The 23,100-nt window shown below is 42.0% G+C and overlaps 1 protein-coding gene across 1 annotated transcript in view; it reads left to right on the forward strand.

Moving 5' to 3' along the window:
- mrc2 (mannose receptor, C-type 2) overlaps nucleotides 1–23,100 on the forward strand; it is a 299,439-nt gene that overhangs the window by 183,723 nt on the left and 92,616 nt on the right. Inside the window, exon 12 of the mRNA XM_072561856.1 lies at nucleotides 5,870–6,090. Within this exon, the coding sequence (XP_072417957.1) occupies nucleotides 5,870–6,090 (221 nt within the window). The remainder of the gene's footprint in view (nucleotides 1–5,869; nucleotides 6,091–23,100) is intronic.

Raw genomic sequence — 23,100 nt, forward strand, 5'->3', positions numbered from 1 at the left:
TCTCTAATGAGCCATCATGGGTACAAGTCAGAAAGAGGAAAAAAGCAGTCACTTTATTGGGAGTTTTCTAGAGACGCCCCCGCCCCAACCAATAGCAAGAGAGACACAGAGGAGCAGATTGGGATGCAGATTTTGGAAAGGTGCTGAAGTAATGGGGTTGTTGTCATGGGTGACTTCACCTTCCCTAATATTGATTGGAACCTCCTTAGTGCAAATAGTTTGGAAGGAATCTAACTCGATAATATAGATTGGCCGACTAAAGGGGAAGCCATATTGGATTTCATGCTTGGCAATGAACTAGGTCAGGTGTTATATCTCCTGGTGGGGGAGCATTTCAGTGATAGTGGGATAGGAGCAGACGGTCTGGGAAACTATTTAATTGGGGGAGGGGAATTACAAGGCTATTAGGCAGAAACTGAGGAGCATAAATTGGGAGCAGATATTCTCAGGGAAATGCACGACAGAAATGTGGAGGTTGTGTAGGGAATACTAGCTGTGAATGTTGTATAGGTTTTTCCCACTGAGGTAAGGAAGGGAAGGTAAAGTTAAGGAACCGTGGATGACAAGAGATGTGAAACACCTAGTCAAGAGGAAGAAGAAAGCTTACTTAAGGTTGAGGAAGCAAGGATCAGACAGGGCTCTAGAGGTTGACAAGTCAGCCAGGAAGGTTCTGAAGAATGGAGTAACGAGAACTAGAAGGGTGCATGAAAATGCCTTGGTGGGTAGGATGAAGTAAAACCCTTAAGTGAGGAGCAAGAGGATGGCTGAGTGAAGGTAGAACCGATCAGGGGTAGTGGAGGGAATTTGTGCCTGGAGTTGGAAGAGGTAGGGGAGGTCCTCAATGAATACTTTGCTTCAGTATTCACGAGTGAGAGGGACCTTGTTATTTGTGAAGACAGCATGAAACAGACTGATATGCTACAACAGGTTTATGTTAAGAAAGAGGATATGCTGGAAATTTTGAAGAACATGAGGATAATAAATTCCTTGGGCCAGATGGGATATACCCAAGGTTACTACAGGAAGTGAGGGAAGAGATTGCTGTGTCTTTAGCAATGATTTTTGCATTCTCACTGTACCAAAGTAGTAACAGATGATTGGAGGGTGGTAAATATTAGTTCCTTGTTCAAGAAAGTGGATAGAGATAATCATGGGAATTACAGACCAGTCAGTCTTACGTCGGTGGTGGGCAAATTATTGAAGAATACTCTGAGAGACAGGATTTATGATTATTTGGACAAGTATAGCTTTGATTCGAGATAGTCAGCATGGCTTTGTGAGGGGCAGGTCATGCCTCACAAGCCTTATTGAATTCTTTAAGGCTATGACAAAACATGATGAAGGTAGAGCAGTGGATATGGTGTATCTGAATTTTAGCAAGGCGTTTGATAATGTTCCCCCTGGTAGTCTCATTCAGAAAGTAAAGAGACATGGAATACAGGGAAATGTGGCTGTCTGGATACAGAATTGGCTGGCCCATAGAAGACAGAGGGTGGTAGTCAATGGAAAGTGTTCAGCCTGGAGCTTGGTGATCAGTGGTGTTCGACAGGAATCTGTTCTGGGATCTCTGCTTTTTGTGATTTTTACAAATGACTTGGATGAGTGAGTGGAAGGTGGTTTAGTAAGTTTGCCAATGACACAAAGGTTGGTGGAGTTGTTGATAGTGTGGAGGGCTGTTGTAGGTTGCAACAGGACATTGACAGGATGCAGAGCTGGGCTGAGAAGTGGCAGATGGAGTTCAACCTGGATAAATGCGAAGTGATTCATTTTAGAAGGTTGAATTTGAATGCTGAATACAGGGTTAAAGACAGGATTCTTGGTAGTGTCCATGTCCACAGATCCCTCAAAGTTGCCACCCAAGTTGATGGGGTTGTTAAGAAGGCATATGGTATGTTGGCCTTCATTAGCAGGGGATTGAGTTTCAGAGGCACGAGGTTATGCCACAGCTCTATAAAGCCCGGTTTAGACCAAACTTAGGATATTGTGTTCAGTTCTGGGCACCTCATTATAGAAAGGATGTGGAAGTTTTGGAGAGGGGGCAGAGGAGATTTACTAGGATGCTGCTTGCACTGGAGGCCATGTCTTATGAAGAAAGGGTGAGGGAGCTTGGGATTTTCTCATTGGAGTGAAGAAGGATGAGATGACTTGATAGAGGTGTACAAGATGATGAGAGACATAGACAGGGTGGATAGCCAGAGATGTTTTCCCAGGGCGGAAATGGCTATCATGAGGGGGCATAATTTTAAGGTGATTGAAGGAAGGTTATGGGGAGATGTCTTTAAACAGACAGTTGTGACTACGTAGAATGCTCTGCCAGCAGTGGTAGTAGAGTCAGATACATTAGGGACATTTAAGTGACTCTTGGGTAGGCACATGTAGGATAGTAAGATGTAGGATATGTAGATTAGTAGGATTAAAGGTCGACATAAAATTGAGGGCTGAAGGGCCTGTACTGTACTGTTCTATATTCTAAAAGTGAGGGAAATGAGGATCTATTCCCAAGGAAAAAGTGAAGAAACTTAGTGAGAAATTAATGGGACTGAAAACTTTAAGAGGATCAGCTGTGATTATGCGGAATGAAGGAACAGACTCAGTCGTCCAAATGGCCCAATTTACCTTTCATTTTCTGCATTTCTATTTTTCGAAGAGGCAGAAATCTACTTGACATAATTCCTACCAATCCATTTGACACAGATGCATCCTCCCAAGAATGTATTGATTAAAGTTACCATGATACAGTCCTTGTGGAGATACAGTCCTGTCTTCATATTAAGGATGTCTTCTATCATGTAATGTGAAAGTATCACCATCCTAAATGGGCTAGATTCTGAACAAATCTAGCAGCTCCAAATTCCGCATTTGTGAGGCACTGGGGGCCATCGACAGCAGCAGAATTGATTCACCCACAATCTGTAACCTCATGGCCCAGTATATCACCTACAGTAACATGATCATCAAGCCAGGGGATCAACCCTGGTTCAGTGAAAAGTGATGTAGGGCATTCCAGCAACAGACACCCTCAAACTGACTTCAGCTGTTTTGCTTGCAAATCCATATGGCATCATCAGGGTGAGTGGTGCTTATGGCATTCTCCAGTATGAGCCCTTTCATATCTGTATGGGACACACTGGAGAGTCGCACTCAAGTCACTCATATCTGTATGGGCCTTGGATCCAGAGCCTCTGTGCTACTAACTGAGCCACAGCCTTTATCATTTAGCTATACTCAGTACCCAGATGCCATCTTCCACCCGTGTAAGGAAAATGAGAAGGATAAAGTTTGTACAAAAAGACCAAGTGCTTCTATCTGTTGTGACGTGTCATTGGGCAGGCAGCAGTTAGCCAGGCAGACTGCTATTTGCTTTGGCCACACATTGATATGAGGCACATCTGGAACTGATATCACTTGGTGATGAGGAAATAAATATGCAGGGAGAGTGGATGACTGCTTGAGTAGAATTACACTGGCAAATACCTTCATCTCTTTAACTGCTGAGGTTTTTGTTTAAGGACACCTGAGCTCTGCAGCTTGTTAATAATGAAGCCTTGTCTTATAAAAGTATACACACAATCTGGACAAGTAAACAAATTGATACAACTCCACTGTAAGTGCAGTAGCAGCAGAACCCTGAACTGCTATTTCAATGCAGTTTTGTTTACATAGACTGATGCTTTCTCCCTTTCCTTTATCAAAGTTGGTTTTCATGGCTCAATGTAAATGATCTTTGGAAACATCCAAGGTGGTCATTCAGAGTTTTATTTTTCAGCAACTTGATTGGAAATTATACACTTATACAACCTGGGAGGACCTGTCACAAACCATTTTTAAAAATGTATTTTTGACATTCGGGCACTGCTGGCAAAGCAGCCATTTATTGCATATCCCAAGATATAGTTGAGATGCTCGTCATTGGGCTTCTTCACTGTAGCAGTGTTTGATACAAAAAAATGGATGGATGAGTTTTTGAGGGGGACTCTGGCCTGGAGCTGGTATGACATAGAGTCCAGTCTGGGTGAGGGAAGCCAGTTTCCTTTCCGAAAGGGAATTTGTGTTGCTAATGGGTTTTTACAACAATCTAGTCATACCAATCTTTCTTTCTGATATTATTGAAAAGGTCTCAAATTCTCACATTGCCCCTGCTGAGGTTTGAAATCAATGCTGCTTGAAATCAATGCTGCAGTCCATTTGACAGTAGTGAGTAATGTAACTACAACATTGCCATGTTGTTGATTGAATCAGGAGGTTCTGTCGAACGGACATATAAACAAAGAATAGCAGTAGACCACCCAGCTCTTCAGATCTGCTCAATAAGATCATGGCTGATCTGATTTTAACCTCAACTCTACGTTCCTACATATCCCCTGATAATCTTTCATCCCCATTAACAACAGCATTCTCAACGGGTGATTTTTGTTCAGCATATTTTTGCTTTTGCCCAATATCTCCGCACATACAAAATAAAAACTTAAAGACGTCTGAGTGGGTACATGAATAGGAAGGGTTTTAAGGAATATGGTCCAAATGCTGGCAAGTGGGACTAGATAATTTGGGATATTCCTGTCAGCATGGACAAATTGGACTAAAGGTTCTGTTTCCATGCTGTATACGTCTGTGACTCTATAAATTGCAGTTGTTGGAAATTGGAAACAAAAACAGAAATTGCTGGAAAGGCTCCGAAGTTCTGTGGAGCTTCTGTGGAGAGAAATCAGAGTTAACGTTTTGGGTCCAGTTCAAAAGGGTCACTGGACCTGAAACAGTAACTCTGCTAAGCTATTTATCCTGAAGGTCTATGTGGTTGTCATACCATGATTTAGCTACTAAACCAGTGGCAGAGGTGGGGGGAGTTGGTGGGATAGCTCCTTTATATTTTTTTATTTCTGGTTTAATAGCTGGCTGAATGATTAGGCAGGTCATGGTGGTATTAAAGTGTTAATGTAAACTGCAGGGGTGGAAACTGCCTTGAGCAAAAGAAAGCTTATTTTTGGCAGTGGGATACCAATTGCAGCAAATTCCAGAGTGTTCGGTCCAGCTTCATACTGACGAATGTTAAACCATTACACTTAATGTACATTTGCCAGCTGAAAGTAGTTTACAATGTAATTATTGAAATTTCTTACATCCCCTAAGGTTGTATTGTGTTGTAGTTTGACAGAACAGTGTGTTTACTACCATTCATTGTCTGAACTATTCATTCAGTCTCATATCGATTCATTCGTAAATCTTGGCTGTTATTTTGGCCTATCTCAACTATTCAGGCTTATTGCCTTTTGCCAAAAATCCAAGCAGGAAAGGGACTAAGTCCCAGGGCCCTGATCTTCCTGTTCCTTTTACTGTGGGGGAAAACAAAATCACTGAAAGTCTTCAACAAGTAAAGAATGCCTGAACAGTATGTGGCAATCGTGTATCCGGCTCACTCTTAAAAGCCAGGGTTTTGCTGTTTGTCACTTCTTATTTTAAATATTTCTGTGCTTCCCACTCCAGAAACCACATGAACCAACTACAGAATCTGAAACACTTACAAGGAATCTGTGGAAATGGGTTTGGGGTAAAGGGTGAATAGCTTTTACGTTTCAGGTACAGTAATGAGGTCTTTTGCTGTTTGGTCTGGGAACACTGCAGTGATAGAAAACCCAGCCATATTTAAAGGACTATTTGTCCTGCACATTAATCTGGCTTCACCACAGGTCACAGAGGAGGTAGGCAGGTGAGAAACTACATCGTGAAGGAGACTGGGTTTAATCAACCTTCTGTTTTTAATCTGTAATAGTGCGAAACTACTCATCTGATGCATGTGCATGATGCCTCCTGGCTAGTGGTTTGCTGTGTTATACAGGAATGCTGAATGTATGAACTGAGCCTTCTGTTGCAGGTTATAAAGGCGGTTGTGTGGTGCTGGCCACAGGAAATTCTGTTGGATTATGGGATGTGAAAGATTGCAACAGCTTCAGGGCCAAGTACATCTGCAGGCAGAACCTAGCAACCTCTGTTGATCCAGGAACTGGACCAGCCGCAGTGACTCCCACACCCAGTGTGACAGGAAGCTGTCCAACAGGATGGTCTTCATCCCTGACTCTGCGATACTGTTATAAGGTAAAGAAAGGAAATTTCCTCACTCATCAAGGCTTGTGATCAAATGCTCTGGAATTCCCTCCGAAAGTTCTGCAACTCTCCATTTTCTGCTGCTCCTTTTGAGGTGCTCCTTAAAGCCTGCCTCCTTGATCAAGCTTTCCATAAATTGCCCAATGTCAAACACTGATAATGCTCCTGTGAAATCGCTGGAGACATTTTGCTACATTTAAGGCACTGCAAGCCTTTGTTTTTCCAAGGTTTTCATCGTTAGGACATGTTTCAGATAGGAAATGGGACAAAGTCTGATTGTAGTACTGATCTCTCACTGTATAAATATTACCCTGAACATAAGCCTTGCAAAATAATTTGATGCAACAATATATGAGTGCATTTGTTTAGACACAGATACAAAACTGCTTTTCTCACAGTTGTGATTAAATCACTTTATATATAAACAGTTATGTAATAAGGCTTCAAACAGCGAGGGTTCAAAGTAAAGCTCCTCATAGGCAGCACAAGCAGACTTCAGAATATGCATACTCACTGTGGATTGATTGACTGGGATGGCAGATTTATGTCGCCAAAATGAGGGTCTAGGTTGAGAATCTGGTACACAGCTTTAAAAACAATTTGCTCCATTTCTAAACAAGTTCTGTTGATATAGGAACAGAAAATGGTGGAAAATGCTCAGTAGGTCTGGCAGTGCCTATGGAGAAATAGTCAGAGTTAATGTCACAAGGCTGTATCCTCTTGAGGGAGCCTGTATGGAGAACTTTGTGATCTTGGGAGGGTGGGAGATGGGTGGAAAGTGTGGAAATTGGGAAAGACAGGTCAAGAACTCTGTTGATTTTAGTCAAGGACAAGGGTAGACATTGTTGATGCACAGGTATGAGAGGTGGCCTCACTAGAGCAGATCCAACAGTACTGAAAAACGAAAGCTTTTGTATGATCCATTAGTGAGAGTGTAGTGCTTACACTGGATTGGAAAACTGGATTCTTCAGATACCATGAACTAAGATTAAGGGGTCCCAGGTCATCTGTTGAAGTCGTAGAGGTGGATGGGTTGTGTGGATGGTGACAAAATTTCCTTGACTTGCTGTAAAGGATGCGCAAGAATCCACTACTTCTACAGTATTGTGTGCAGACTGTGCTTGGTTGATTAGATTAGAAAAACAGGGTTCATCTTGATCTACCACATTGGGGTGTTCTCTTGACCTTCTTCTTGACCTCCTTGAATTGTGAATGCAGCTACCCACTTGCATGTATTAGCCACGTCAGCATAGAGTCATGCAGCACAAAAATCAATAGAGTCATAGAGATGTACAGCATGGAAACAGACCCTTGGGCCCAACCATGCTGACCAGATATCTTAAAATAAATCTTTTCCCATTTACCAGCATTTGGTCCATACCCCTCTAAGTCCTTCCTATTCATATACCCATCATCAGGTGCCTTTTAAATGCTGTATTTGTACCAGCCTCCACCATTTCCTCTGGCAGCTCATTCCATACAAGCACTACCTTATGGATGAAAATGTTGCCCCTTAGATCCCTTTTTAAATCTTTCCCCTCTTACCCTAAACTTATTCCCTCTAGTTTTGGACTCCCCCAACCCAGGGGAAAAAGAAACCTTGTTTCTTCACCTCTCCTGTCCCTCATGATTTTATAAACCTCTATAAGGTCACTTCTCAGCGTCCAATGCTCCAGGGAAAATAGCCCCAGCCTATTCAGCCTCTCCCTACAGCTCAAACCCTAGAACATCCTTGTAAATGTTTTCAGATTTTCCCTTTAAATTTCACAACATCCTTCCTATAGCAGGGAGACCAGATATGTTCTGATGAGCTGATATTCTTGATTAAACATAGGAGAAGAGGTCAGCCATTGAGTCCCATGCACCTGTTCCACCATTCAATCAGATTGCGGTTTTTATCTACACCATAATTCAAGTGCCCACCTTGACTCTGTAGCTTTCTTTTTATATTCATTCACAGGAATATAGCTAGGCCAGCATTTCTTATCCTTGAGAAGATTGAGCTGTCTTTTTGAACTGCTGTAACCTAATGAGGGTAGGTACATCCACAATGTTATTACAAAGGCACTTCTAGGATTTTGATCCAGTGACACTGAAGGAATGGTGATATATTTTTGAGTCATGACAGTGTATGGCTTGAAGGGGAGCTTGCAGATAAAGGAATTTCCAGGAATCTGCTGTCTTTGTCCTTCTGGGTGGTAGAGACTGCTGCTATTAGTTTTGCTTAACAAAAATCAGTACTGAAATTTTTAACCTGAAGCCTCAACTACCTTAGAGGGGAGAGTCCTGGACTTCCATTACATTTTGTATGAAGAAGTGCTTCCTGACAATATGGTCAGGCTTTAATTTTAAGCTTCAGTCCCTTTATTCCAGATGTTGCCACCAGAGAAAATAGTTTCTTTTTATTCGCCATATCAACTACTTTAATCATTTTAAATGCCTTGTTTCAATCACCTCTTAATGCTTACCATATTTACTATAAAGGAGTTTTTTAAATCTTTCGTACCATATGTAGTGCCATAGGAGATTATTATTAAAAATTGTGTGCTCTTCAGTTAAAATAAACAAAAATGGAAAGAGACAACAGAAAAAGAACAGGGGTGACAGAAGAGCAGAGAGAACCCAGGAAAGATAAAGGGTTATACTGAATATAGACAAGGCAGAAAGCTAACAGTGAATACTGGGGAGGAAGACAAGAAGAAACAAATAAGGCAAGAAGCCTTCAAGATGTGGTGTAGAGCACATAGATATGGAGAGGATACCAAGGCAGAAGCATTAACAAATCAGCTGGCTCAAATGGAATGGTATCAATGATCTAGACCAGGCAAATAGGACTTCATTGGTTAATACTACACAGACATGGTGGGTCAAATGGGGTCACTTCTACTGTGCTGCTCTGTTCTGTAAACACAGCTGTAGCTTTAGATACGTAAACTGCCCTGTCACAGTGCTAGACAAATCACGTGGACTGAATGTCAATTCATGTGACCCCTGTGAAGAAATACAAATGTTTCGATTTAAAATCAACCCAGCTCAGGTACTCAATTGTCGTATGTGCCAGGAAAATGGTTTGTTCTTCTTGAGCACTAGTTCCTCATTAAGAAGAGCACAATTTTTAAAAATAAAAGTTCTCATCCCATTTTTCCAATCTCCATAAGCCCATTTCCCCTTAGTTTCCCCAATTGACTCAACTGACCTCTCTGAGATTGGTAGGCTCCTCGAATTCAGGGTCCTTCAACATTCCTGATTTCCATGAAAATAAATAATGGCCTTACCAGCGGCATCCACATTTGTGAAAGAACAAATGAACACACTCACACACTTCCTCAGTTCTGAGGAAAGGTCACTAGACCCGAAACATGAACTCTGAATTCTCTTCACAGATGCTGCCAGACCTGCTGAGCTTTTCCAAGAATTTCTGACTTGTTCCTGATTTACAGCATCTCCAGTTCTTCTGTTTTATTTAAAATAAAACACTCCATTGTTGATGGAGTGGGCTGGCGAGGCCCAAATCTCTATAATTCCCTTCTTACATTTCTCCACTCCTCCTTTAAGACAATTCTTAAAATTTACTACCTCTTTGAGAAAGGTTTTGATCATTTTGTTGCCCTGCCCTTCCCACAATCCCTTCAGGCATGAGGAAATTACTAAGTACAAACTACAAGTGGCAGTGATTACTGTGTCATGAGTTTGCTTGAACACAGGACATGAAAGATAACAAACAAAACTATTTTTGTTTCCATGATGTACTGAAAGGTTTTTACAGCCGGTGCTCAATCTTTATCCTTGCCATCAATGCAGCTCTCATATTGTATCAGAGATGAACAATAACTATAACACACACAAAGCCATAATCATACAGCACAGAAACAGACCCTTTGGTCCAACTCATCCATGCCAACCAGACATCCCAATCTGTCCCATTTGCTAGCATTTGGCCCATATCGCTCTAAACCCTTCCGATTCATATATTCATCCAGATGCCTTTTAAATATTGTAATTATACCAGCCTCCACGACTTCCTCTGACAGCTCATTCCATGCACGCAGTACCCTCTAAGTGAAAATGTTGCCCCTCAGGTCCTTTTTAAATCTTTCCCCCTTAAATCCATGCCCTCTGGTTTTGGGCTCCCCTACCCTGGGAAAAAGACCTTGTCTATTTACCCTATCCATACCTTTCATGATTTCATAAGGTCACCCCTCACTCTCCGATCTGACATAACATCTCCAGACTGATTTTTACAAGATGGTGTGAGTTTAATATTTATTGTAACTTGCTGACCTCACATGGCATTGCCCATGACATGTGGAATCCAGAGCACCATCATGAATAATCAATGATCTCTCTGCATAGTAATAGTAAAAGAACCATGCAGGTTACTCTAAGCTTTCTCTTTTAAGACACAGCAATACAGAATGATAAAGGTATTGCATATTGTAATAAGCAAGTTGCTGTCAATAAATGGAAAAGAATTATCTGATGCTCACGTCCTCCTTGTGGATGAGTGGTTCTTTGAGCTTGAGGGAGAGGGTGGGTGGGTCATGGTTTCTGAGAGGAGATTTATAAGATGATCAAATTTTATACCTTTTTTCTGTATTTATTGATCCACTAACACTAAGGTTTTGGATTTAGATTTAGATTTATTGTCACATTATATAAAAATACAGTGAAAAGTGGTTTCTCGCATGCAAAACACAAAGTGTCGCCATTACTCCAGCACCATATTTTCTTAATTCATTTGTGAGATTTGGGTGTCGCTGGCTGGCCAGCATTGATAGCCCATTGCTATTTGCCCTTGAGAAAGCGGTGCTGAGCTGTCTTCTTGAATCGTTGCAGTCCACTTGCTGTGGGTTGACCCACAATGCCGGTAGGGAGGGAATTCTAGGATTTTGACTCAATGACTGTAAAGGAATGGCAATATATTTCCATGGTGGTGAGTGGCTTGGAGGTGACCTTGCAAGTGGTGGTGTTCCCAAGTAACTGCTGCCCTTGTCCTTCTAGATGGCAGTGGTTGTGGATTTGGAAGGTGCTGTCTAAGGATCTTTGGTGAATTTCTGCAGTGCATCTTTTAGATAGTGCACACTGCTGCTACTGAGCACTGGTGGTGGATTGAATGTTTGTAGAGGTGGTGCCAGTCAAGCGGGTTGCTTTGTCGTGGATGGTGTCAAGCTTCTTGAGTGTGGTTGGAGCTACACCCATCCAGGCAAGTGGGGAGTATTCCATCACAATCTTGACTTGTGCCTTGTAGATGGTGGATAGACTTTGGGATGTCAGGAGGTAGGTTACTCGCTGCAGTATCCCTAGTCTCTGACCTGCTCTTGTAGCCACTGTGTTTATGTGGTGAATCCAGTTGAGTTTCTGGTTAATGGTAACCCCAAGGATATTGACAATGGGGGATTCAGTGATGCTAATACTGTTGAATATCAAGGGGCGGTGGTTAGAGTATCTCTAATTGGTGATTGTTATTGTCTGGCATTTGTGTGGTATGAATGTTACTTGTCACTTGTCAGCATAAGCCTGGATATGGTCCAGATCTTGTTGCATTTGAGCACAGATTTCTTTAGTATCTGGGGACTCCTGAATTGTGCTGAACACTGTGCAATCATCGGCAAACATCCCCACTTCTGACCTTATGACAGAGGGAAGGTCATTGATGAAGCAGCTGAAGACTGTTGGAGGGACTCCTGCTGAGGTGACTGACCTTCCACAACCATAATCATCTTCCTTTGTGCCAGGTATGACTCTAACCAATGGAGTGTTTGCCCCCTGATACCCATTGCTTCCAGTTTTTGTCAGGGCTCCTTGATGCCATACTCGGTCAAATGCAGCCTTGATGTCAAGGGCTGTCACTCTCACCTCACCTCTGGAGCTCAGCTCTTTTGTCCATGTTTGAACCAAGGCTGTAATGAGATCAGGAGCTGAGTGACCTTGGCGTTACTGAGCAGGTTGTTCCTGAGCAGATGCTGCTTGATAGCATTGTTGATTACCCCTTCCATCATTTTACTGACAATGGACAATAGACTGATTGAGCAGTAATTGGCCAGGTTGGATTTGTCCTGCTTTTTGTGTACAGGACATACCTGGGCAATTTTCAACATTGTTGGATAGATGCCAGTATTGTAACTGTACTGAATGAGTTTGGCTAAGGGAGCAGCAAGTTCTGGAGCACAAGTCTTCACTACTATTGACGGAATGTTATCAGGGCCCGTTGCCTTTGCAATATCCAGTGCCTCCAGCTGTTTATTGATATCACATGGAGTGAATCGAATTGGCTGGAGACTCGTATCTATGATGCTGGGGACCACTGGAGGATCTTGAGATGGATCATCCAGTCGGCACTTTTGACTGGAGATTGTTGTGAATGCATGTGCCTTATCTTTTGCACTGATGTGCTGGGCCTCTCTATCACTGAGGATGGGGATATTTGTGGAGCTTCCTCCTCCAGTGAGTTGTTTAATTGTCCACCACCATTCACGACTAGATGTAGAAGGACTGCAGAACTTAGATCTGGTCCATTGGTTGTGGGATTGCTTAGCTCTGTCTATCACCTGCTGTTTATGGTGTTTGGCATGTAAGTAGTCCTATTTGATAGCTTCACCAGGTTGACACCTCATTTTTAGGTATTCCTGATGCTGCTCTTGGCATGCCCTCCTGCACTCTCCTTTGAACCAGGGTTGATCCCTTGAGTTGAGTGGGGGATATGCTAGGCCATGAGGTTACAGATTGTGTTGGAGTACAGTTCTGCTGCTGTTGATACCCCACAGTGCCTCATGGGTGCCCAGTCTTGTTGTTAGATTGGTTTGAAGTCTGTCCCATTTAGCAAGGTGATAGTGCCAGACAACACGATGGAGGATATTCTCAATGTGAAGGTGGGACTTCATCTCCACATGGAAATGCAATATAATTGTCTCTTGAAATACAATATAATGCAAGATTTTACTGCAGTGGAGTTCACCTTTCCCTCTTCTTGTTGATTCTCTGCTACTCTTCCATTCGCTGCTTGACATCAGAGCACCAGGGTCTCAGCCAGGGACTCACTCCTGCCATCGTTGCCACTCCCACAATCACAACTGTTGCATCCAAGCCGGAGCCATGGGCCTGGTCTCATACCTCCTCCTCCCCCTTCAATGATCCTCAAGATGCTGCCACCAATCCTCGGTTGCCGGGGTCCTGGCTTCAGGCTCCTCCACCGCTAATGCTGAAGCCTCTGCCTGCCAACTTTCTTTAAGTAGCTGACATTGATTTTAGGTTGTTGGGAGGTTAGGTTTCTGAGATTGTGTCAGGAATGCTGAAGGATTCCTAGGACTTGCAGGCAGCTCCCTGGAACTATGGAATGCCTTCTTCAAATACATTATGTGTCAGTGTTGTGGAAATGTTTTTATCAGTTCATGCAATCTACTGGAGATTATTTGTTGACTGATTTTTTTTGTGGAGTGGCAATTCCTTATAAATTGTTAGCCATTACCTTTGAGGAGAGGGCGAGGGATAAGCAAAATAAGCTGTAAATTACTATCTTTGTCTGCAGAACCTCAGCATTATGAAGTGTAATGGAAGGTTATGGGAAACAGTTTTCATCCATTCAACTTATTCAAGATATCTACATGCCAGAAACGCTTCTCTCTGATTCTGATATAAAGATTCCCAATTTCACACCTTTCAGATTGATGTCTCACTCCTCAGTTTTAATTCTCCCAATCTAATAGTTGAATCAATCATTGGAGGCTGATGCCACCTCAAAGCAGAACTGAAGGAATGTATGCTGTTCTACGTTTATCTTTTGAGTGAGATGTTAAACAGAGATGTTCACTGCCTCTTTGAAGTGGATATATAAATTTCTATCACACTGTTTGAACACGACTTGGGAACCCCTCCGCCTCTAAACAGATCTGATGAAGAGTTAGTGGACTCAAGACATTAACTCTGCTTTCTTCCCACAGATGCTGCCAGAACTACTGAGTTTTGCCAGTAATCTTTCACCACATTTTTGTTTCAGATCTCCAGCATCCACAGCTCTTTTGTTTTGTTACAGTTCTGTGTTTCTTTAGTTCAGGCCTCTGGTTGCATCCCTGATTTTGATTGGTCCACTTTTTATATCTGCCTGGGCGCTTAGTGCCTTCCTTAATCTCTGTACCGCACTCTCTTTCATAAAAGTGTCCCTTATCTTCTATTTCACACCTGTCCTAATATCATCATAAGTAACTCAATGTCAGGTTTGCTTTGATGCTTCTGTAATGTGTGCTCTGGATGGTTTGCTGTTTAAATCTAAATGCGTTGTTCCGGGAATATTTGGAGATTCTCACCAGCTTCAGTGTTTGCTGGGACTTTTCAGTCAAGAATTTTGAAGTTTCAACAAAGTTCAGATCCTTAGCATTCTTAGTCTACTTAATTGGTCGTGCTCCATAGGCGCCAATAAATGCAATCTGTCTCTGAACTAGATAGTGTTCTGGAGATCAGCTCATTCAGAAGGAATTGTGTGTTTCACTAACAAAATGTATGGGTGACTGAACAGTTTTTTAGCTTACAACAATTTGACGTAAGTGGATGAAGGACTTTTGCCCGAAACATCGATTTTCCTGCTGCTCAGATGCTGCCTGACCTGCTGTGCTTTTCCAGCACCACTCTAATCTTGACTCCGAAACCAATTTGAATCTATCCAGTTGAGAGAAGTAACCAAAATTAATTAATTTTTGAAAATAGTCTTATTGACTTGGTCTCTGTTTAAAAGTAAATGGTTATTTGTTATCCATGCTTTTGAATGAAGACCAGACTGAAACCTGGTTTATTAATGGGTGATCTGTTTATAAAGATTGAGATTATCATACTGGTCATCAAAGAGGTATTCAGTGTAATTCTTTCCAGCCTTTCCAACTTAGAGTTGCTGTGTCTGTTCTCTGTAATTGCTGTCTTTCAGGATCAGTATTTTAACAAAATTCCCTCTGACCCAGAGCATTGCTGAAGATTGCATCAGAATCTGGCTTCACTTGCAGTCCAGTTGGTGCTAGCTGCATGTGGAGGTGTGCTCAGACGCAGCTAGCACACAATCCACGGGGGCATTTTAAATCCCCCCAAACTGTCTATCATTCAGTCCGCTCATAGTAACCTGGACTTGCTCACACTATTGGTAAAAGTAATTTCAATGTTTTTAATATTGAGCCAAGCATCGAGCTGTAATGGTGATGAACATGCCAATGTTCAACGTGGCCATGGCTTTATATCAAGTGTTGCAGAATGTTTACTTGCAGATTTGTGGGGTGGCTATGAGAGGTCCTCACAATATCTTGCCTCATTTTCTCCATTGCATTTATCCATTGCTGGCCCCAATTCAATAAGTACAGGCTGCTGCATACACAGAACCAGTGTGGCACTTCATTCAGTTACACCTCAGTGCTGTTAGTGAGGGAACTCTAGAATTTTGACCCAACGACACTGGAGAACCAGCAATATATTTCCAAATCAGGATGGTGAATGACTTGGATCTTGAAATGGTGATGTTCGCATGCATCAGCTATCCTTGTCCTTTTAGGGGATAGTGGTCATGGATTTGGAAAGTGCTGAGTTGGATATGTGGCTGCATACACCTGAACATATTGAATTGGTGCTACAGCCAAAACCAGCCAGGTATCCAAATTTGGTGAGTCAGATCCTGAGTTGTGTTGTCCACTCTCATTAAAAAGTAGCATGACCAAGGAACTTGCATCATCCAGCAACATTATTATTAAGGGTCAAGCATCCTGATGTTTGTGGAACATTTTTGAATAGAAACATGACCTAAAGGTCTCTGCAGTGTTTGGAGGTGGGTGGCAAAAGAGTGGTTAAGTTGTCCACAGAAAGGCAACAAGAACTTTGGGGGCAGCAGTGGCAACCTCTCAGGATCTACAACATGTTGAGGTGTTTGAGGGTGGGTCAGGGCGAGGTTATGACTCAGAGAGTGAAGGGATATCATAACTGTTTTGAATGCAGTCAAGAAGTGGGGGAAGCGCCTCAAAGTGGAGAGGCTAAGATTGTGTTCCTTCAAGCAGAGAATCAAGTTAAGAGTGATTTAATAGAGGCGTTCACAATCATGGAAGGTTTTGATAGAGGAGTGAGGAAGAAACAATTTCCACCAGGAGAAGGATCAGTAACAGTAACAGTGATTAAAAGTGAATGGAGAAATTTCAGGAGAATGTTGAAGTAAGGGAGGAGGCCACAGAGAATTGCTAAGCAGTGAATACATCAGTCCGGGAGTTTCTAGTCTGACAGCCAAACATTCCTGACCATATTTCCTGTTTACATCTGACATTTCAACCAGGCAGAGACTAGCTGGCCTCACACTCACGATGCCTGGAGCATCATGACAAAGCACTTCCTATCTCCTGGGACAGACAAGAATTAAACAGAAAAATCTGGGGGGATGAAATGCCCTGGAGAGTTTCCCTCTGTTCTTCACCCGGCTTTTTAACTCTGACTTCAGAGATGCTAGCCCCCAGCCCTGGAGCAGGTGGAGGGAGAGAACTGATTAGCTGGACTCAGGGTTACGACCTGCAGGCAGTTTCAAAGATGACGTCAGTTTGGGAGCTGCAGGATTGGCAGCCCTCACAAAGGCAAAGGAAAAATCTCATCGACCTTCAACCTTGCTATTGTCTGTACCCCTTTGTAACCTTGCAATTGCAAAGTAAAATTTCCTCAGGAGTGTGACTGCCTGGCAGTCATCAGAGCAGGGTCTCTCCCTCAGGGGAGTGATAGAAACATAAAAGCAGCTCTTGCCTCGTTTCCTAGCTTACATCAATTGCAGTATAGACGAAGCTGAGTGATTCATCTCAATTGTTAAAACAATCAATCAGTCCTGTTCAGACCTTACAAGCCAAGTGAATCAGCAGCTTTGTCTAGGAGCACAGACATCGTTCATTACTGGTCTACTGTTTATTTTTAAATCTATCTCCCAATAAGTAGAATTTTTATTTAAGATTTTTCTTTCCGAAATGCAACTTTTCTCCATTAATTTATACATGTAGATTTTACAGGCAGAAATTACTATGGGGCAGCAAGTATCTGGTGAAAGATTGGTAGGCTATCCCTCTGTCTGTCAAGTTAGCACTGCCCATCTACCTGTAAAAATGTACATTTATATAGCACCTTCACCACCTTAAATCATCTCCAGCTGCCTCTCAGGAGTGGTTTCAGGCAATACTGACACTGAGCCAAAGAAGGAGACCTTTGGATCAACAGTGTAACCCAACTGATGGATTTGTGCTGCACTGAGTCTGGTCTTACTCCACTCTAACCAGTCCTATCAGTATAATCTTCTATTCCTTTCTCTCCCATTTAGTTATCTAGCTTTCCTTTAAATATATCATTACTGTAGACAAAATTAATAATCATCAGGACAAATGTGGGTTAATCAAGAAAAGGCGGCATGCAGGGAGTCCATAATTAGAGGGCATAGGTTTAAGGTCAGTGGGAAAGATATAAAAGGGACCTGAGGGGCATCTTTTTCACACAGAGGGTGGTGCATGTATGGAATGAGCTGCCAGAGGAAGTGGTAGCAGCAGGTACAATAGCAACATTTAAAAGACATTTGGGAAGTTGCATAGATAGGAAAGGTTTAGAGGGATATAGGCCTGATGCGGGCAAATGGGACTAGTTCAGTTTGGGAAACTTGGTTGGCACAGACAAGTCGGATCGAAGGTTCTGTTTCTGTGTTGTATGACTCTATGACTCTTTAAATGGTTTCTTTTCTTCTGAATTCCCTATTGGATTTATTGATGTCAGTCATGATTTAATCGTCCTCATTTTGGTCCACCATTAACAAGTTGTAAGATGGATGTGAACATTGAATGTATTTTCTGGCAAGGCTGGTGCAGTATGAGTTTTCAAACCCAATTCAAAGCAATGTAAACACACAGTTTTCACCTTGACTATGCTCCATCTGTTATAAAACGTTCATCATAAAACCAAAACTGAGATTAAGCTCTGCTGTGAGTTTCATCTGCATCATGTACAACCCATTGCTTATATCAAATAGCAAATATTACCATCTCCAAATGTGGGAAACTAAATTACATTGAGTCAAAGCTAATTGAAACAAAGCTCTTTAATGATAGAAGAGCAAAGTACTGTGGGTGCCAGCAATCTGAAATATAAACAGAAAGTGCTGAGAAAACTCAGCAAGCCTGGCAGCATCTGTGGAGGGAGAAACAGAATTGATATTTTGAGTCCGATATGGGTTACTGGATGGGGCTAGAATGAGACAAGTGCAGAGATCTTGGAGGGTTTTAGAACTGAAGGTGGTCACAGAATAGAAAGTATGAAAATTGGCTGTTGAGGAAACACCAAGAACAGAAAGACCAAAATATTTACATTTCTACAACATCTTTCATGAAGTTAGGATGCACTAAATAAGTTTACAGCCAAGATGTACTCTCTGAAATATAATCATTGTCGCAATGTGGGAAATGTGCCAACTAATTTGCACACAGCAAGCTCCTACTAAGTGCCTTATGCTGATGAATATCTAATCTAGTTTTATGCATTAGTTTATGAATAAATATTACACAGGACAAAGTATTGCAATGGGATCTGTACATTTACCTGAGAGAGCAGACTCTGCCTTGGTGCAAAGTTTCATCTGAGTGATGGCAACTTTGCAAATGCAGCCCTTCCCTCAGCCTGAGGTGAATGGTGTGGCAGCTGAAATCAAGGATTCATTTTTACCAGCACTTGTCCAGATTTATCCCGAGCAACCCTGTGACACAGGTCTCTTCACTGTATGGGCTATTCCCCAGGATGCACACTGAGACAAACATTGACTACTGATGAAAGACACTTTTTGGTCTGCCAAAGCTCATTGGTCTTCCAGTGTAAAGAATAGACATCAACCGAGTGTTGTAGACTGGCACATTCCAAGGTCCAGGACTATGTGCTGAGGGACGCATTAAAACTTGAGGCAGCTGCCACCAAGACGCAGTGGGAAAGACTACTGTCTAAGGTCTTGCTGCCAAAGTGTAATGAGGGACTGTTCAGTTGTCAGACCCTCTCATCACCTCAAATATAGGTAAACAGTGTCCTGCATAAGTAAGAAATGCTTTGGATTTTGCAATTGGGGGAATGTCAGATTCCAACGTTTGTTCTTCCTGATATGCAGATCTGTTCATGTATATAAAGCTTTTTTTTAATGTACAAAGTATATTTTCACAATAAAGAAAAGTTTTACCAGCACGCAGATACCAGGTTAGGTAACTGGATGGGAAAGGGCTTATTCGCAAAATGTCGATTCTCCTGCTCCTCAGATGCTGCCTGATCTGCTGTGCTTTTCCAGTGCCACACCTTTCAATTCTGAACTGGATGGGAAAGGCTGCTGAAATATTGAGAAACCACTTGGGATGGCTCCCCAACACAGACTTGTTGCTGATAAAGTTTTTCAGTGGCCTGAACAGCTCAGTTGCCTGCCAATTGAAGGTGGGAAACCAACTGAGCCAATCAAAATCCCAGTTCAGGGTCTGTTGCCTGTCTCTGAGAAACACTTAATACATAGACAAAGATACAGTAGTGACACTTAGAGTTCTATAAAACAACAATTCATTTATTAAGTACTTCAACAAATAACACACACTTGTAACTACTAGAGATATTTCGATTACTGTCTTTTGTTGCCCTGATTTCTGTAACTAAACCTAAATGTTACCCATTAGAATTCACAGCTGGCCAGGCTGAAAGCTCTCTCGACATCTTCACCACACCTTTTGATACAGGGCACCTTCTTACAATGTTAGTCTTCAAAGTGTTGTTGAACAAAGGGATTTCTTGAGGCTTTTTATACACAAGTCTCTGTGTCAAGTATGTGCCTTATTTTGAATTATGTGTGCACGTCACCAATCCTGAATATTTTGTCCAAGTGTATATCTTCTTTGGACTTAACCATGCATGTGAGCAATCCCAAATGTTTTGTCCAATAGAGTAGGCAGATCCTGGTTTCCTGCAGTTTTAACTCTTAGCAAATTTGGCTGACTCAGTGTAATTCCATTCAAATAGCAGCCCATTGTTAGGCCTCCTATCAGTTCCTGTTGTCTTCAACCTTATCCAACAAGTCATCTTCCCAGGCCACTGGCATTTTATTCACTGGTTTAGAGGCATGCCACAGCTCTTTGGGAGTCTGTTTTAATTTTTTTCAGAAGCTGTTGGGGCCTCTGGTCCTCTGCCTTCTCTCACCATCAACTTGCCTAGTCCCTATAGCATCTCATACTCTCCTTATTAGCCACTCAGCCTGTACCAACCAACGGCAAACTTCAGGAGCCATGTGGAGATATAGGAATGTAAACTTAACAACTGAATAGGGCTTTCTTTCATGATAGCGAAAAACAACCTCCTATTCTTAAAACCGATTCAGAGTATTTAAATCTGAAGTAATTAACCAAACCAGTCTTAATCCACTAGTCACAGTGCACTCTGTGGTACACTCTGTGGTATAAGATGATGGATCTCAAAACAAAATTTCATGTCAATTAAGCTGCATTCAATCTGCTAAAATCACATAGTTTTTGCAATTGAGCCTCTAAAAGTTCCTGAGACAAGCAGATGTGTTCTGCACAGCTGCTGATCATCCTGAGTAGTTATGTCTTTTAAGTTAATGTAACTGTAATGATTGCTATCATTGCAGTAAACTGGATTCTTACACTTGTTAAGACAAATGTCTCATCTGTTGAGACCTGCAGTGGTCTATTCTGTACCATTGGTAATTTGACAGGCCCAGGACTCAGCATACAGAAAGAGCAGTAAACCACCCAAACCAGTATATAACAGTAAAGATGGTATGTCCTGTAGAATTGGATAGTCCCAGTATCTTGTAAAAGGAATAAAGCTGAATCCAAGTCAAGCTCACCAGCCAGAATCAATTGACTGACATTTCTGCCCCATATCAACACACAGTTGCTAAGCACGGTTGCATGGTTTTTCAGTCTGTATGACCCCCACCCCTCCCCAGTCATCCCAGAACCTCTGAATTTCAGATGCAAATACCCTTTTTCAAGGGAGGACTGCATACCTAGTTATTTCAGTTTCTTAAAAAAAATTACCACATTTCTCAAGTGCAGAACTTGTGATTGTGGCTGGGTTAGTGCGGGATAATAGCTGATGTGCAGATAACGTTAGTTTGCTATTCTTGGCTAGCATGACCACTGTTGTGACCCTTTAAAGAAAATAAATATGTTTTGGATTCTATTTAGAACTAGTGTAGCTTCAGGGTGTCACGTATGGTGCAAGACAGAAAAACACTCTTCCACCAGTCGGTGATGAGCTGAATTAAAGCAAAATATAATACTTGAAGGAAATATTGAAACACTATCCAGGTTGGCAGCATCTGTCAGTAGAGAAACCAAGTTAACACGTCAGGCCTGTGTTCTTTCCTCAGAACCATGCATCAATCCATACTCCCAGCACGTGTAGTCAATTGACAGTAATGGAAATAATGAACAGGAGATAGATTAACATTGACACCTGAGGAACGTCACTAGGGCTCATGCCTCTGATACCTCATTGGAGGTAAATCCTAATCCAGTGCATCAATTTACACTGCTACGAGATTGTAGCTCGTGATCTTGTGTCAGAAATCATGCTTGAAAATCTGGGTGAATAATATCAACTAGATGGCCATCATCTAGTAATCTACTAACTTTCACAAAATGATCAGTCAGGTTTGTAAATCACAAGCTTCTTTTCTAGAAGGCTTGTTGAGGACCTGAATGAAAACTAATGGCTGTAAAATTAACAGTAGAATGAATGAGTGATTGCTATTCAACTAGTGTCATAAATTCATTTTGTAGTGAAATAAAAAGCATTTTTTGAAGCTTTTTGACTTGGACTCATCAGATAATTCATGAGAATACCAATTCAAGGGGCAAAATCAACATTTGCACTGCATATGATGAAAGTTCTGACTGGTAGAGTCATTGCCATGCTGAATGCATCCATTAATGCTGATTGACAGTTAATTGCCAGGCTTTGCTTAAACTTTAAACCAAGTGAGTTGAATTTTGATTGCTTTGAGAAATGAACCAATGAACGGTGGTCATGGATTTTGAAACAGACTCAGTGTAACTCATGACTCAGTTACTCATGTAACTGCTATTTCTGACTGCAAAGAACAGAGTCCTATAAATTTATACATAGCATCACAGCACCAGGGTCCCCGGTTCAATTCCAGCCTTGGGCGACTGTCTGTGCGGAGTTTGCACATTCTCCCCGTGTCTGCGTGGGTTTTCTCCGGGTGCGCCAGTTTCCTCCCACAGTCCAAAGATGTGCAGGTCAGGTGAATTGGCCATGCTAAAATTGCCCATAATGTTAGGTGCATTAGTCAGAGGGAAATGGGTCTGGGTGGGTTACTCTTTGGAGGGTCGGTGTGGACTGGTTGGGCTGAAGGGCCTGTTTCCACACTGTAGGGAATCTAATCTAACTCATAATTTCCAATATAAGCAAGCGCACTGCAAACCTTACTGATGAAGCCAAATTGCTTGTCAGAGAAACTCCTCTCAGCCTCAGGATTATTGACAACTGGCTGTGAACTCTCAAGTCAGCTTTCTGTGCAATGAGAGAATAACACGCCAAATTCTTACCCATTCTCTGTTGTTTGATAAGAACATGTAATTAGTCAAATTCTAGAGGAGATTTAACACGGGTGACCCAGGTTCAATTCCTCTGGGCAATTGTCCATGTGCAGTTTGCACATTCTCCCTGTGTCTGTGTGGGTTTCCTTCAGGTGCAGGCAAGGTGGATTAGCCATGGGAAATGCAGAGTTACAGGAATAAGGGGGTTTGGGTGGGATGCTCTTCAGAGGGTTGGTGTGGCCTGCTTCCACACTCTAGATATTCTATAACGGTGCGCAATTGGGCAAGGTTCAGAGTGTGTCAGGATACAACATATTAACTCTTCCATTTAAAATTGGGAAGGATAAGGGGCGGGCAACAAACCTGTTTCCAAGAGGTATGTTGACAGCTTAGACACAAATGGTGCAGTGGTAATATAACTAGACTA

The sequence above is a fragment of the Chiloscyllium punctatum genome, chromosome 42 (genome assembly GCF_047496795.1).
Source record: "Chiloscyllium punctatum isolate Juve2018m chromosome 42, sChiPun1.3, whole genome shotgun sequence".
NCBI lineage: Eukaryota > Metazoa > Chordata > Chondrichthyes > Orectolobiformes > Hemiscylliidae > Chiloscyllium > Chiloscyllium punctatum.